We start from the raw sequence: 14,888 nt of genomic DNA, 5'->3' as shown, positions 1-14,888 counted from the left end.
GCGGCTGTCCCAGCCCGCTCCTTCCCTCCCGCTGCCTGTCGGGCAGCGCTGCCCTTTGGGAGCGGGAGGAAGCAGGGCGTTGCGCGGTTTTCTTTGAGGTTTGCTGCTCTCACGAGGCCCGGCGGCGGCTGTCCGTACCGTCCTCTGTTCCGCGGAGACACTGCAGGTAGCTCGCTTCGGACCTGCTCCGGAGGGGCGTGAATCCGCTGCGTAGCCTGGTGGGACCCGCGTGGCACACCGGCTGCTGTGCGACAAGAACTCCCGAAACCGCTGCAGGGAGCGGGTCGGAGACCGCTGAGGTGCTAGCAGCGGCATTCTGCTCTGGGCTCTGCTGCCGCCCTTTTGGGGGAAAGGCCCAAATTCTTCCCGTTTGAAGTCCTTTTGAAGTCCTGGCTTTGGCAGTCTCCAGGAAATCCTCCCCTTCGCGGCCGGTGGGAGGAAGCAGGTGGCATTTTCCACCTCCGTTGCACTCAGCTTTTAGGGCAGTACTGGGCAGCGGAGCCTGTAAAGATTTATTGGCAAAGCGCACCCTGTTATCTGCCTACTTTTGGAGGGCAAAGTAAGCACAGTAGGCCAGCAGCGGTGACAGTTTCCTTGAACAGCAGAGAGCTTTTGGCAGAAGTAGTTTGGATTAAACATTAATCGCAACCTGTTGTTCAGCGCTGGGCCTTGCTGTTTATAGACTGTGGGATTCTCACACTTCCAGTTGCTCTGAGTAGTGTTAGACAGCACAGTATGTTGGAAAGCTTTATGTTAATCAAGAGCAAATATCAAATTGTTTGCCCACACATATTGGCAGTTTCGTTTCAGAAGTCATTTGAAGCTTGTGAGTTTGAACACGGGGAAACACAGCATTAAGGTAATTCGTGCCCGAGGGTGGCCATGCGTATCGGTGGGTCTCGGCTGTTCCCACACGCCTTCCACTGACCGGCAGCGTTTTTCTTCTGCGATGTGTTTTCATCGCCCTGTGGCTTACTGTCACGTTATTTCCTCAGCAGGTTGTGCTGTCGTGGTGTTCTTAGAGTGACTTACCCGTTTCTGGAGACCTACCAGACAGGGGGAACATGTGGGGAGACCATCGACAAGGCAACAGAACGGGGCCCTTTCGGTAAGCAGTGGAACGTACCGTTTCTTTATTGCATTGAAGAGTGTTACTGAAACAATGAGAACTTCCTGGTTGCCAATATTCCTGCACATCCTCCTACAGGTTATTCTGCTAAAAGTTTCTGAGCTCCTTGTGGAGCTAGGTGTCGTTCCTGAAAAGTAGGCAAGTTAAGCCACGGTGTAGCTTGCTGCATTTTTGTGAAGTTTTGTTTGTGTTTTTTTTTTTAACGACAGCTGCTTTTAGTATTTCTATTCCTTTTCCACACCACCTTTTCTTGTGATGCTGTGTTTAGCTATTAAAAGCTAAGGTGGTGTTACACCACACGGATTTCGGCCTTACGTAATGTTAAAACCTGGAAGAGAAACACCCAATAGTTTGATGTTGATCCTCTTCAACCACGGTGCTTCCCTCCACCTCAGAAATACTGCCACTTTCATTCTACATGGGATTTCTTGAAAACTTCAAGGGTTGAGTCCACTCGGTGAGGTTAAGCAGACCGATAGATCGCCACGTTATTTGTTGTGCTCCTTCACGAGACGTTCTTGAATGTCACTGGAACTGTTGCAAAGACGCATATGCAGCTGGCCTGCACTGCCTGATGTTTTTCTTAGTTTATATTCCTCTGCTTGTTGCTGGGCCCTGTGTTTGCAACAGGGCTTGGTGAATAAAAACTGAAGTAAAGCAGAGGCGCCAAGAGATAGGGTTTTCCTCCGTTGTGCATAACTCTTTCGTCCTTTACTCACGCCTTCATCTCAGTTATTTGAAAATCAGAATGATAAATGTACTTCCTCCTGGCATACCGTAGGCTCCTGAAATAAGAGTATTTCAAACAGTTGTCTGACTGCAATGTGTTGAGAAAGCTGATGTCGTGAATTTAAAACAGTGTCCTGCAGAACCTGTCTTAACAGGACTGATGGGAGAGAGCGATCATGATTTGTGGTGATCCCAGCAGTGCTGCTCCGCTGATGTTTTTTGAACTGGATTTTATTGGCATCATTCTTTACTGTGGCGGATGGGCGATTGTATCCTCAAACCGAGTTTTAACTCCTGTTCTATGTGGTGGTGAACCAGGGGCTTGCAGCTTAGTAAATCCAATGCAGTTTGATTCGCTGTGCAGATGTGTTTTGTTGGTGAGGGATCCCGCAGTGAAACTCAGAGAACTTGCTGGAGTTGCTAAGGAAATGCCCGCTGATTAGGGTAGGATTTGGTGTTTCTTTAAAATGTGTTGCTTCAATATTTTATTTTTCTATTTTTTTAATATATTGAAGTACTACTTAGCTGAAAAGTCAGGTAGCTTCATCTCAGAAACAGACAGAATGGATTTTGGAAAAAACTGTAGTAAGAGGAAATCTCTTCCTGAGTGGTGGTGTGCAGAGATCAGGAGAACTTGTGGTTGTGGTGTTGTAAAGAGGGTGCAAGGCAGCTGGTCTTGAGGCAGGAGTGCAGGATAATCTCGAACACTGATTGTTGGCATATTCTTGTGAGGCATCTGCAAAGTCTGAACTGATAGCTTTTAGCATTTGACTGGTTTAGATTCCAGCACAAGGAGGCATAAACTCTTTTGTGTAGCGTGTTACTAGAGCATGTTTGGTAACCTTTGCTTTTGCGTGCCTCCTGACGATGTGATAAGTTAGCTGTCTGTAATGCTGCCCGGAGAATTTAAGCTCAGGTTGTTCCTCCCAGGCATGTGCTGGTGATGCTGATAAACAGGCACGCCAGCTGCTGGAACCTAGAACAGCTGCAGAGCTGTGTGCAGTGCAGGACTATGTGATTGCTACCATCATTAACCCATTAATATTGCAGGTTTTCCCTGTTGAGTGCTTCTGGAAATTGTGCTGAAATGGGAGCACCCAAGTTTACTTTCTCACATCTGTCGTATGCTGCCTCATCTTAAACTGCCAAACATCAATATCTTCTGCGGATCTTAGACTGTTACACCACTCTATAAAAGTTTAGAGAAGAATGTGCTGCTGTATAGATTTCAGACTCTAAGCACGTTATGAATAATACTGTCTTTATTTCTACAGTGGGAGCCAAGAAGAAAGGTTTGCTCCCGGGTGGAACAGGGAATATCCTCCTTCCCTTGATAGTCATGCTCAAGAAAGACACTCTGGCAACTTCTCTGGCAGAGAATCACTTCCTTTTGATATCCAGGCACTCGCAGGCCTCCTCAATCCTCAGTTTGCCAACAGAGAGGAACCTTCTTTCAGCTTTGGAGCCAGAGATGGACCACGTAGTGACCTCAGAGGTAGGGAAGGGCACCACGATTTCAGGGGCAGAGATTTCCCACCGTCTGACTTTCAGAGCAGAGATGAGTCTCAGCTGGATTTCAGAGGCAGGGAACCACCCCCTTCTGAGTACAGGGGCAGAGAGATGTACTCCGGAGACTTCCGGGAGAGAGAAGGGCCACCTATGGACTTCAGGGGTGGGGACGTTCCTTCAGTGGACTACAGAAACAGGGAGACGTTCCGTATGAACTACAGGGACAGGGAAGCACATAACATGGATTACAGGGGCAGAGATGAGCCTCCGTCAGACTTCAGGGGGAGGGGGTCTTTTGATCTGGACTTCAGAGGTCGAGATGGATCTCATTCGGACTTTAGGGCAAGAGATGTCCCTGAGTTAGACTACAGGGGCAGAGACCATTCCTATTCTGACTTCAGAAATAGGGACGTACCTGATTTGGACTTCAGGGGTATGGGCACATCTGATCTGGACTTCCGAAACAGAAACGCACCATCGTCAGATTTCAGAAATAGGCACAGGTCTCGGTCTGATCAGGATTTTAGGAGCAGAGAGATGGCTCCTCCTATGGACTTTTCAGAGAGGGAAATGCCTCCTGTGGATCAAAGCCTTGTAGATTTTAGGCGCAACCAGTCTACTGTACCTGTAGCAGAAAGAGAGGGCTCCGGTTTAAGCACCAGCAAGAGAGAGGAGTCTGCACTTGGTTTAGATAGAGCTCCTTTTGGTAGCCAGAAAGGCGAATTTCAACATCCAGAAGCACCAGCCAGAGAAGAGGAATCCCTTGGACTGAGTCTCAAAGATGACGCCTCACACAATTTCCAAAACAGCCGTGGACCTCTTCCTACTACCCTTCAGGACCAAGAGGAGCAACCTCAGACCTTTGCTAACAAGCAACAGCAGCAGCAGCAGCAGCTTTCTGGGGGGGAACAGCAAAGATCTGATTCTGATCTTGGGTTGAAAGGTGAAGGTGATCTGGATTTCCTGGGACGGCAAGATACGGACTACAGAAACATTGAGTACCGTGATGTGGATCACCGGCTGCCAGGGCATCAGATGTTTGATTACGAACACGGCAAGTCCTTTTCAGAAGGAAAACCCAGCAAAGATTCTAGGCCCTATAAGAGCCTTCAGGTAGGTGGCTTTGTCAATTGATGTTTCTCTTAAGCACATGTTGGCCAAAGAATGGAAGGAGCTGGGAAGGAGCCTTCTATTCATGGTCCGTCACTTTGGTTCAGTCCTAGTTCACTGTCCTTTTCTGAGGTCATCCTCGTGCTCCAGGGACACGCTTTCTATCTCAGAAATACTTTATTCTCAAGAGAGATGCGATTTAGCAGTTGAGAATTGCTAAATTCATAGAACCAGATTTGGTTCGGAAAGTCCCCGAGCTGAAAATGACCAGACAAGTGGAGGGTGTTATGGGGGGTGGGCAAGTATTGCATAGAATAGCTTATTTTCTCCTGGGCGTCTGCTTATGAGCGCTACCAGAGAGAAGCTACTGGGACAGGTGGACCTGCCTGGAACAGCACAGCTGTTCTCACGCGTGCTTTGTTTATCCTCATAGTCAACTTCGAAATCGCAAGTTAATGATAACCACTGAATTAATAACTGCTGTTGAATTTGAATATCCCACTTGCGGGAAGCAGAGGGGTTTTTTGCTTCTCTTTTTATAAAAACTTGGAGAAACGTGGGATTCGGGGCAAGGACTGCCTCTTGGCATTTACGGTTTATTCTGAGTTGTGTATCTTGTAGACAGATACTTGCTGGACCTGGATCTCACTGCACAGCTCCATGAGCATATGAAGCTGGTTGTGCTAATATTGCAGAGCTCTCTGAATCTTAAGCAATGCTGTGGTAAAGATTTGAGCTGTTCTGCTTATGGGCCTTTGCCTTTGAATTATACCCTGCTATATTTTGTTCTGGTTTGTGTATCTTGTGAGCTAGCGTTTCTCATTTGTAAAAACAACATCTTGATTGTGTGAACTCAAGGACCAAGATTACCGGACCTGCCCCAAATACGTGAAGCCAAGCAAGCTCATTCGGCTAGGAGGAGTGCCTGAAACTGCCACAAAGGATGATGTAAGTGGGATGTTTTTCATCCAAAATTCACTGTAAGGCTTTCAAAACTTATATCAAGTGTTTCTAAACTTAGCATTTTCAAGCCTGGTGATTGGAATTCAGGTGGTCTGTCATTTTCCCCAAAGAAAATCCTGATTTAGGAGTGACTGCAGTGTTATTTTTATCTGATTATTCTGCTTTTTAGAGGGTCTGGAAATTATGACTCTCTTTTGCAGTCATGTGCGGGGTGTTGGTGGGTAAAAGCCTTGACCGACAGACACTTGTTAACATACCTTCCTTCCAGGATTACTTTGTACAGAGACAATATTGTTATTACTTTGGTAGTGTATTTTGAGCCTGGAAGACGTTGGTGTCTGAATGAACTTGTTCCTTCTTCATTACTTGAAATTCCTAAAATGAGATCTTACGAAGAAGGAAAAGATGCCTCCTGTTACTGCTGATTTTAGTTTCCAAAAATAAAAAATCATCTAGGCTACAAGGTTAGAGAAGTTACCTTTCCACAAGCTTCCACTTCTAATTAGAATTTTTTGATGGCAGCTCCAGACATGAGAACACCCCCACACATCAGTTTTTGCAAGGGTTAGCTGTGGTGATCAGCCCTTCTGAGGCTTAATACTGAAATCTGATTGCTAGAGGGCTCATGGTAGAAACTTTGTCTGTTAAAGGCGGTAAGATATATCTGACCTTAAATAAGGATCAGAGGGGAACTGTCTGGATGAAAACGGCATGACAAACCTTTGAATGGTTCTGCTGTAAACGGCTGTTGCTTATTTAAACAAAAATAAAAAACACATGAGCAAAAATTCCCCAAAACTCAGCAAGCAGTTCTCAGAAACTGCAGGAACTTTACCAGGAAAATGCATATCTGTAACAAGCTTACACTAGAAAGAAAAGAAGTCTTAGGGAAAGAGAAATGTACTTCAGCAAGTGCTTTACTCTGAAGTTTTACTTTGGAGACTGAAGTGGATCCTGGTTTTCCTGTAGATTCTCAATGCTTTCCGAGGGCCGGATGGGACACCTGTGAAGGACTTGCGACTGAAAGATTACAGTTCAGGTGAGAATGCTTTTTCAGTGCTTCTGGATTCAGGTTTACAAAAGGGTATTCTTAGCACCGATACTGAGCCACTTGGGTTGTCCTTGATGCCATAATTACAAGTATTTTTTTAATGAAAATGCCAAGTTCTGTAGTTTGCTCTATTGTCTTCAAAGCTGATGGCTGTGCTCACTGTTGCTTCAGAGCTAAATCATGTTCTGGTGCATCTAGCTGTAGGAGCAGCAGGAAAAAACAGCAGCGCTGTTCTAATAGCCATCAGTAATAAAGCTAATACTGACGTGGGACAGCAGGTTAATTCCCAATAGATTTTTTTTAAGTTATTCAATCCTTTTGGATTGATCTCCATCTTGTTTCTGGGATGGCCTTGCTGTGGAGTGTGTCCTGCACAAATAGCGTCCCCATGAAACCTGACATACCATAACATTTCTCCTTCAGTAACGTGAAACTGTCACCCTTCTTGGATACGAAGACAGGCTTAAAAAAAAAAAAAGGCAAAAGCAAGTTTTATAAACAAATATTGAAATACTGGGTCAGGATGCTCTTCCTTATTTCAAAGAATGAAATATTGCTGTACTTCTAATCGGTATGTATTGGATTCTGAAGAAAGAAATAATTTACAAGGCTGCTTTGTGTGAGTTACACTGGAACAAAGACGTGCAATTGTAGGAAATGAGGGGCGAGCCCCTAGGACGGGTTTAGGTTGTACTAATAGGGAATGCCTGGAAATGGGAGGAGACCATCTGAAGTCACTGCTCCTGCTCTGATGATACTGAACAGTTCCTGCTCCAAAGTGAATTTCTGTCGTTTTCCAAAGAAAAGGAAAATGGCACGGCTGTTTTCTCTGTCTCTCTTTAAACCGAGGAACGCAGAGGCTTTTACCATCGTTGGTGCTTTTTCTTATTACCAGTGGGGGTTGCATGTGGAGCAGCTGGAATTCCTGCTGTCAGTACGTTATATAAAAGCTTCTTGAGTGTTTAGTAGCTGGGAGAGAAACTGGGGCAGTTGGGTATTTCTCAAGTATATTTTTGTTTCTGGAAGCTGTCAAAGGAGATTTCACAACCTTCTCATGAACCTTTGAACTAAAGAACACCCCTGTGTTACGTAGTCTGCTCTGGCCCAACAAGCAGGGCTTAAAGGGTGCAATCTTTCTTGCTTCTGTTCCTCTTTTCTAAGCATAGTACAGCAGGGCTGTCGTCACCCTTACAGCACTGAGTGTTACCCAACGATTGCAACACATTTTTTGCCCTTCCCGATGTGATTTGTCAGTTGCTGTTTTTCTGAAACACATCACATTTCAGTAATAAGTCAGCTTGAACTGGGAACCTTTTCATAAGTCTCTTCTTGTGTACGTTACTAGGACATAGAACCCCCGTTAGAGAACTGTTGGCTCTCTCCCATTCCCTGTTACAGAGGCCTCTCAGGCTGAGGTGCGGAGTCTGAGGTTAAGTGCAGAAGCCCTAGTATCTGCTGATGGTCACACGTAAAATACGGGTTGTGGTTTTTGTTGTCTCTGTAACAGCTGCATTCTATTTGTCTGTCTCCTTAGCAGCAGAGTGGTTTTTTTCTTTATATAAGGAAGTTCTCCTGGCTTACAAAAGCCAGGGGATAAAGAATGGAGTTAAAAGTAGCTCATATTTTATGAGCTATGTAAAGCTGTTGTTTAACCCTGTCCATTCAGCATCAGCAACGTAAGCTGTGTAGCACTATTCTAGGTTACGTCGATGCTTTGACGACTTCGTTTTGCATCACGTCCTAGGGCTGCAAATGCAGCTACTAATTTAAACAGCTTTCTGATCCTTGTTACGCAAGATGGATACATCTAGGACAAAACAAGCTTCCTGAATTGTGAAAAGGTCTTCTTGAAATCGGGTAACTAGGAGCTGTTGTAAACTAAATCCAGGTTTTCACATGAGGTAATCCTACAGAGAGACATGCGAAATTGAATTCACATTAACTTCTGAAAAGCTAAGCCTGTTTGAAACTAGGGGCCAGTTGTGTGCATAAAATACTGCTTTTCCAATGGAGTGCGATGTAAATATTCATAAGAACTAAAAGCAAACTTCCTGGATTACTGATGTCTCTGATACACCTGGGCCCACCGGCTGCGTTCATGTATCAGTTCAGTGGTACAACAACAGCCTGATTCAGAAGAGCCCCTGCTAAGCCTGAGTGGGTTGTGTGTTTTTGAACACTGTCCAGAAATGTTAAAAATAACATTAATCATGAGCGTGTGTGTACTTCATGTCGAGTGTGTTCGAGAAAGAAGAATGCCTGCAGCTGCTGGAGAACAAACCCAACCATAACAAATAGCACACAATTAACTTGAGGTGTGAGGTTCAGATCAGTTTCCCAAAAAGATAATGCTTATCATCAGGATTATCTCAGCAGCTTCAATGTGATCATTCCACTCTGTGATCTTTTTCAGGACTTTGTTCTGGGGCAAAAATATGTGGTTGATTTTTCTTTGGGGGAAAAAAAAAAAACAACACAATTCAACTTCTTTACAAATGCTTTTCTTTTACATCCTGTATATGTGCTAAGGGAAGCGTATTTTCACTGAAGGTTGTGCTGAGCCTGGAACACAGTTCTTAACATAGCTGGTGTGATTTTGTTATACATACAAGCTGTTTATTCTTGAGACTATTTTGTCTCTGGAGAACACAGACTGAAACAGTTCATAGATTTTAAAAAGGTAGTGAGAGAAGAGACCTTGAGAACTGACATAGTATTTCCGTTTGAATCAAAAAGGCAGATATTTGCAGGCAATCACAAAATACCAAAATGAAATTTCATTGTATTACCCCATGCAACATTATCTTGTAATTGTCTTGTGTCTCTGAGCTATCAGTTAGATTTTGGAATTGATGCCTGCTCGCTTAGGCTGAAAGTGTCACACCGGTTTGTGGGGGGAAGAGGGTTTCTCCCAACATAACGAGTTAAACGTTGGCAGAACTAACAATTAGATTGTTGGCTTATCTTCCAGCGTGCCTTCTGAAGTGTGTTTGGCCATGTCTGTTCGATTAATCATTACAGAGAGTAAACCCGGAGGTGATAGTGGAATCTCCTTAAAGTCCATCAACTACTTCAGTCTGTAATACCTCCTTGTGCCCCCTGTGGTTTCAGAGCTGCAGATGCACTGCTTCTGCGGTAGATCCTAGCGCTGATGACTTGTCAGACGCTCTCTGCAAAGTGATTGTCAGTAAGTGCTTGTGAGCTGCCCTGGCCCGTCTGGAGGTGCTTCTCCCTGCTCACGGGGGTCAAGGCTTCCGTGTGGCTTTCCAGTGGGTACCTCCTGCTGTGGAGCTGTTAGCGCTGCGTGCGATAGCACCAAGCTGCTTGTGGCACAGCTTCTGGTATTCTTGTATCTTTGTCTGCGAACTTGTGTTGGTACTGACTGCCAGAAACTTGAAACTGATACCTTTTGACCTTCAGGGAATCTAACATGAGGGCACTGTGTCCTGGATTTGATTTTGATCGTATTTTAGGCTTATGTCCTGCCTACTTCTCATTAAGCTCTATTTCTATTTTCCTGACTAATGCCAAACATAAGCCAAGTCTAGGGAGTGATCCTGAGCGTTTGATGTGCATGATGCATATGTATGACCCGGAGAAGGGAACATGCGCATCTAAGTTCGTCTTAAAGGGCTGCTTATGATGAGTTGCTCGCCATTAAGAGCTGCTGCAGGAGCGTCCAAGTGCTAAATGAAAGCATGAAGCATACTCTGAGCTTTCCATTCAAATTGTTCTCCCGGACACAGTCTGGTGGCCAAGCTTGGAACGTGCTTTCCAGCCAGGATTCACATTAGGGTTGGTACCAACTGTTGGAAAAAGCTGGTTAGGGAAGGTGAGCCTGAGAAATCGCTGGTAGCCCGTGAGGTTTTCCTAGCTTACTCCACAAGCACATCTGTGCATCTGAGAGGCGTCTTTGCTGAGCTGGGAAAGCCTGAAGGAGAATAGACACGCTAAGATGGAGAGCAGCAAGGCCAGAGAGGATCTCTGTGAAGTGAACTTAGGGGGCCCGGGTGAGCTGAGGCCAGGCACCTTCCCGTGACGGAGGCATGTGCAGGAAGTGCAGTGTAACCTCAAACGCAATCAGCTTAGCCTAGTGGCAGCTGCCTGCTTAGTTTTGGAAAGCTTTTGCTTTAGCAAGTACCATCGGCACCAGATATACTTTATTGCTTGCTCAGCCACCTTTGTGCACTAACATTTACTTGTTTCATTTCTGTGGCCCTCCAGACCTGGCCCTTAGATTGTAGATGCTTGGAACTGCCTCCTTATCCTTCCCTTTGTTAAACTTAATGTGTTTTTTTTCTTAGTTGAGGGAGTTCATCTTGGTCTTGCTAAGCTCTGCCACTCTGGTGCCCTGTTAAATATTAATAACCCTCTTAGGTAAACCTATTAAAGACACCTTTCCCCTGCCCCCTCAGCGCAACGTATCCTGTATCTCAGAACAGTGAATCGTTGCTTTCAGGAATATTTCAGGGAGACTCTAAATCGAAAGTTATTTTCGTTACAGTATTGAATATTACTAAAACTCATAATTTAAGGTCCAGAAACGTATAGTTCGTGATGGAAAAATGGACACAGATTTTGAGCAGTGCTCCCCTCCATACCAGGGGTAATCTCTCCGTTGTCCTGGGCTGGGGTGCATCCCAAGGCAGTGAGATCCTCCCCGTTCAAAGCACAGCTCCTGTTGTGTGGGGGGCGTGGCTGCGCTTTTGGCTGGCCCACGTATAGCTGAGCCTTAGCTCCCTCACAGTCACTGTGCGTGCAGGGGGGGTTTGAGCTAGCGACCCTCCAGGAGGTCAGAAGTGCTGGAGGAACGCTTCCCATGGCCCCGTGCAGGCTGCAGCTTCCAGCTGTAGGCAGGGCAGCGAGCCGCCCCGCCGTGCTGCACAGGAGGGATGTTTCTGGAGGCGCGCAGCCAGAACCGTGCTAAACCGAAACCTTTTCTTTCCTTTCAGGAGTCATGCAGTACCCATGGGCAAACCTCTCCGAAGGGTGGTTTGGTGGCCAGCTAGTGGTGCCCTCGTGAAGAGGGCTTGGTACCGACCCTGCGCAGTGTGGTTAGATCTCACAAGGCCTTACGTCCTTTGGTTTGGTACAAAGAGCTCGCTGTGGGATGGCGTGAGGTGTCTGCTAATGTGGCACAGAGGTGCCTTTTGTGCTGACTGTGCAGAATACACCTTGTCTCACCATCAAGGCTGGTGCTAATGCACCAGAGGAAGGACAATCTCCTGTTGCTGTGCTCAGTGTTCTGCGTGGTGAGGATCGTGTGGCCCGCTCGGCTGCATCAGCCGCAATTGAGGGCACGCAGCTCTCAGGTGCTCGTAGAGATCTGAGGTGATCATCCAGGAGTTCACAGGGAGCTGCAGCTCCGAGTTTCCTGCTGAAGCACGACCAGATCACCTGCTCATCATCAGAGGTCCTCATTCCGGAGGGCTCATCTGTCAGAAGGCAGGGAAGTATCTTCAGTGCTGATTCCTGTTTGTAGCCAAAATAGCCTGGCCAGGACATTACCTGCCAAAATAGCCTGGCCAGCACCTTAGCTGGCATTAGTCCATGGTCATTGATGCCAGTCCTTGTCAGTTTTCCCAGCTGTGTGGGCAGTAGGTTTTTGGCTAGTTCTGCGTGATTTTAGGGTGGGAGAGTGTTGCATCATGCAAGCCAAAGGCATTCTTGCCAATCTGTCCTCATCTGTGATGTGGTGGCTTAGCAAGTGGGAAGTACAAATCTGTTGAAGTCTGTTTGCAGTAGTGATCAACCTTGATTCATGGTTTACAGCCTGTTCAACACAGAAGGCAACAGCCAGCCGGAAAATGTGCTCACAGCCCTCCTGACATGCACGTTCCTTCTGTTTATGATGGCTTTTAAAAATGTGCTCAGCCTTCTTGCATCTCCAGTGCAAAGCTTCAAGGCTTTTCACAGAGTGCTGACACTGCTGGATTAATTGCTTTTCTGAGTCATTTGTGCTAAATGACAGATCCTGGAGGCCCAGGTACACATTAGCAGTATTTTAAAATCGGTTTCTTGTCTGTAGCACCTTCCCACATTTGCAGCTTCCAGTTCTTTCATGGCGTTTTGTGATGGCCTCAGCCGTTCTTGGATTCTGCATTTCTGTACAAATATAATGTAATAATTTGTCTCTAATAAAGCTACAGTATGTAAGGTCTTAGTGTCTTGGATTTTTCCCTCCTCCCCACTGTGCTAGTGTACAAACCACTGCCCTTCTGGCCAAGAATACAGCTGTGGAAGAAAACAGTGTGGGACTGTTTGCCTTTGAGGGCATCTCAAGCAGGTCCTTTCTGCATCTTGTCCTCCTGGGTGGAGGAAGAAGCATAGGCTGTAGCATGATACCTTTTAGGACAGCTGCATTTCGTATCTTCTGGTTTCAGTGCCGTTCTCTTGTGCAGCGCTGTCATGAATATCTTTTTTTTAATAAAGAGGGACAGTATGAAGTGGCAGCCCTTTTTTCAGCAGCCAGGTGTGGCTTGTAAGTGCTCAGCCTTTGAAAGGAATTGGGGACATGGCTTGGTGCAGATCGTCCTGTTTGTTATTCAACAGCAAGCTTTTCTGACACAGCTCTTCAGCTTTAGGAGCTGGGGAGACCAATTCATTTGTGCAGCAAAGAGGCCTGGCAAACTTATGGAAGCTCTGAATCCACCAGCTGGTGTGGAGGGCGCTCTTGCTTTTGGCTTCTGAGTGTGTGTTAGCACAGATCGATTGCTGCCGTTCGCTGCGGGGGTGCCCTCCAAGAGATCAGGCTGTGGACAGCTTTATTTTCTCTGCTCGCTGCAGAAGGCACTACGCTGTTACCCATCCTTGCTGCATGCTGCTGTGTGCCCATCCTTGGCCATGCACTGCTGTGCATGTTCAGGAGGTCCTGGCTTCTTGGCAGCATCAAGTATGTTGTACCTGCTAATAACAGTACGCTCTAACAGTGTGGAGATATGGAGAAAGCCCTATATTTTCTGGTATTTTCTTGAGGTGAGGTATTCACCCTTTAGTAAGGATGACTTCACAGGCTTCCTGGGCCGCCTCATACAGGTAACCTGTCTGCATCTTTCCTTGGAGGAAACAGGACAGATTTCCACGTGGGGTCACGGACACGTTGCCGAAACCTCCCACAGACGAGGTGGTGATTCCTGGCAACCAAGCAAAAGCAGATTCGGTGAGAAATGTGCAAAATCTTGTCTCCACAGCTGTGTGAAGACCGGTGTGTGAGATCGCAGGGACTTCCACAGCCCTTGAAGGGATCTCATTTTCTCTTCGTACTTGATGCTGTAGTTGCCTTTGAAGCAATAAAGCTTTCTTCTCTAACGTAGATGAAACTCTGCAGGGGATTTCCCTGGCTGCGCTCTGTTCTGCCATGCTGCCTCTGCAGAGGGCAAGCCCCAGCAGCATCCTTGCTTCAGCAGGCTGGCTTTGCCGTCTCAGAGTCCTAGAAGTACACAAAACTGCAAACGTTTTTCTTCTGTAGCACTTTTATCTCATCCTACAGGAATAAAATCCCAACAACACATAAGTGGAGAGTTGGGATGGTTGAGAAGCTCTCTGCTTATGGAGACTCCATCTTACAGTCTGGTGTCCTCAGGCTGCTTGGCCCCACCTGGTAGCTGCAGGCACGAATGGTGGCAGGATGGGGACCTCCCGCGTGTTGTCAGCAGTTCAGTTCAGCATAGAGGCTTCTGGCAACCTGTTCTACCAAGTTACTTTAATAGGAGGCTGTCTTCCTCCTTCCAGCTCTAGGAGAGACTTTTTGTATCGCAACACAACGGGTTGTGTAGCAGTTTTTTGGGAGGGCAGGTGATGCTTCACTTCAGACGGAAGGTTTCCTAATGCCTTCAGCTGGTAGGGAAGGGCGGTAACGTGACTTGGTGCGTGCTTATTCCTAGAATCAAGGAGCTGGACCAGATCTCTTCAGTTGGATGCCTTTGTCACGTTGCCATCATGCCTTCTCTCCAGAAGTATCTTCAGTTTGGCATAGATCAGGGTCGTTGTTGTTACATGATTTATTCATTTGGCCTCCTAAAACTCCAGAGAAATGTTTTTGATGTCTTCGTGCTACTTGCAGCACATACCAGAAGAACATTGTCTTTGTTTTAGATCCTGACATAGCAAACTATCATGAAGTAACGCATTACTGTGTGTCAGTTGTTCAGTAGAAACTGTGTATGTATAGAAACAAGTCTTATTTTAAATCTCAAGTGCATCTCATTTTTATCTAAATCCAAACAAAGGTAGTTTTAAACCAGGCTTTCAGGGCTTTTAGCCAAACTGTGGCATGCTAACAAAGACCTGATATGTGTTGTCAAAAATCACTTCACTAAAACGCGTGTTTAAGAAGCAAAATATTCCTTATTCAGATGTTTGCACAGCAGCGTCCTGGAGCTTTAAAAATGTATCCTT

General features: G+C 46.1%; 1 protein-coding gene across 7 annotated transcripts in view; it reads left to right on the top strand.

Moving 5' to 3' along the window:
• Window positions 1-14,888, top strand: part of RBM6 (RNA binding motif protein 6) — a 60,135-nt gene that overhangs the window by 2,818 nt on the left and 42,429 nt on the right. For 2 of the 7 annotated variants that reach the window (XM_035558278.2, XM_035558276.2), the window contains exons 2-5: window positions 999-1,108; window positions 3,133-4,480; window positions 5,336-5,425; window positions 6,410-6,479. In XM_035558278.2, coding sequence (XP_035414171.1) covers window positions 1,065-1,108; window positions 3,133-4,480; window positions 5,336-5,425; window positions 6,410-6,479 — 1,552 coding nt within the window. In that variant the 5' untranslated portion in view covers window positions 999-1,064. Of the gene's footprint in view, window positions 1-625; window positions 860-995; window positions 1,109-1,305; window positions 4,481-5,335; window positions 5,426-6,409; window positions 6,480-14,888 lie in introns of those variants that run through there. The other 5 variants (XM_035558277.2, XM_050712697.1, XM_050712699.1 and 2 more) reach the window with 4 other exon arrangements.

Source organism: Cygnus atratus, chromosome 10, assembly GCF_013377495.2.
Source record: "Cygnus atratus isolate AKBS03 ecotype Queensland, Australia chromosome 10, CAtr_DNAZoo_HiC_assembly, whole genome shotgun sequence".
In the NCBI taxonomy this organism is placed as follows: domain Eukaryota; kingdom Metazoa; phylum Chordata; class Aves; order Anseriformes; family Anatidae; genus Cygnus; species Cygnus atratus.
Note: the sequence above shows the minus strand (reverse complement) of the source record. Positions and strands in the feature narration are given on the sequence as shown.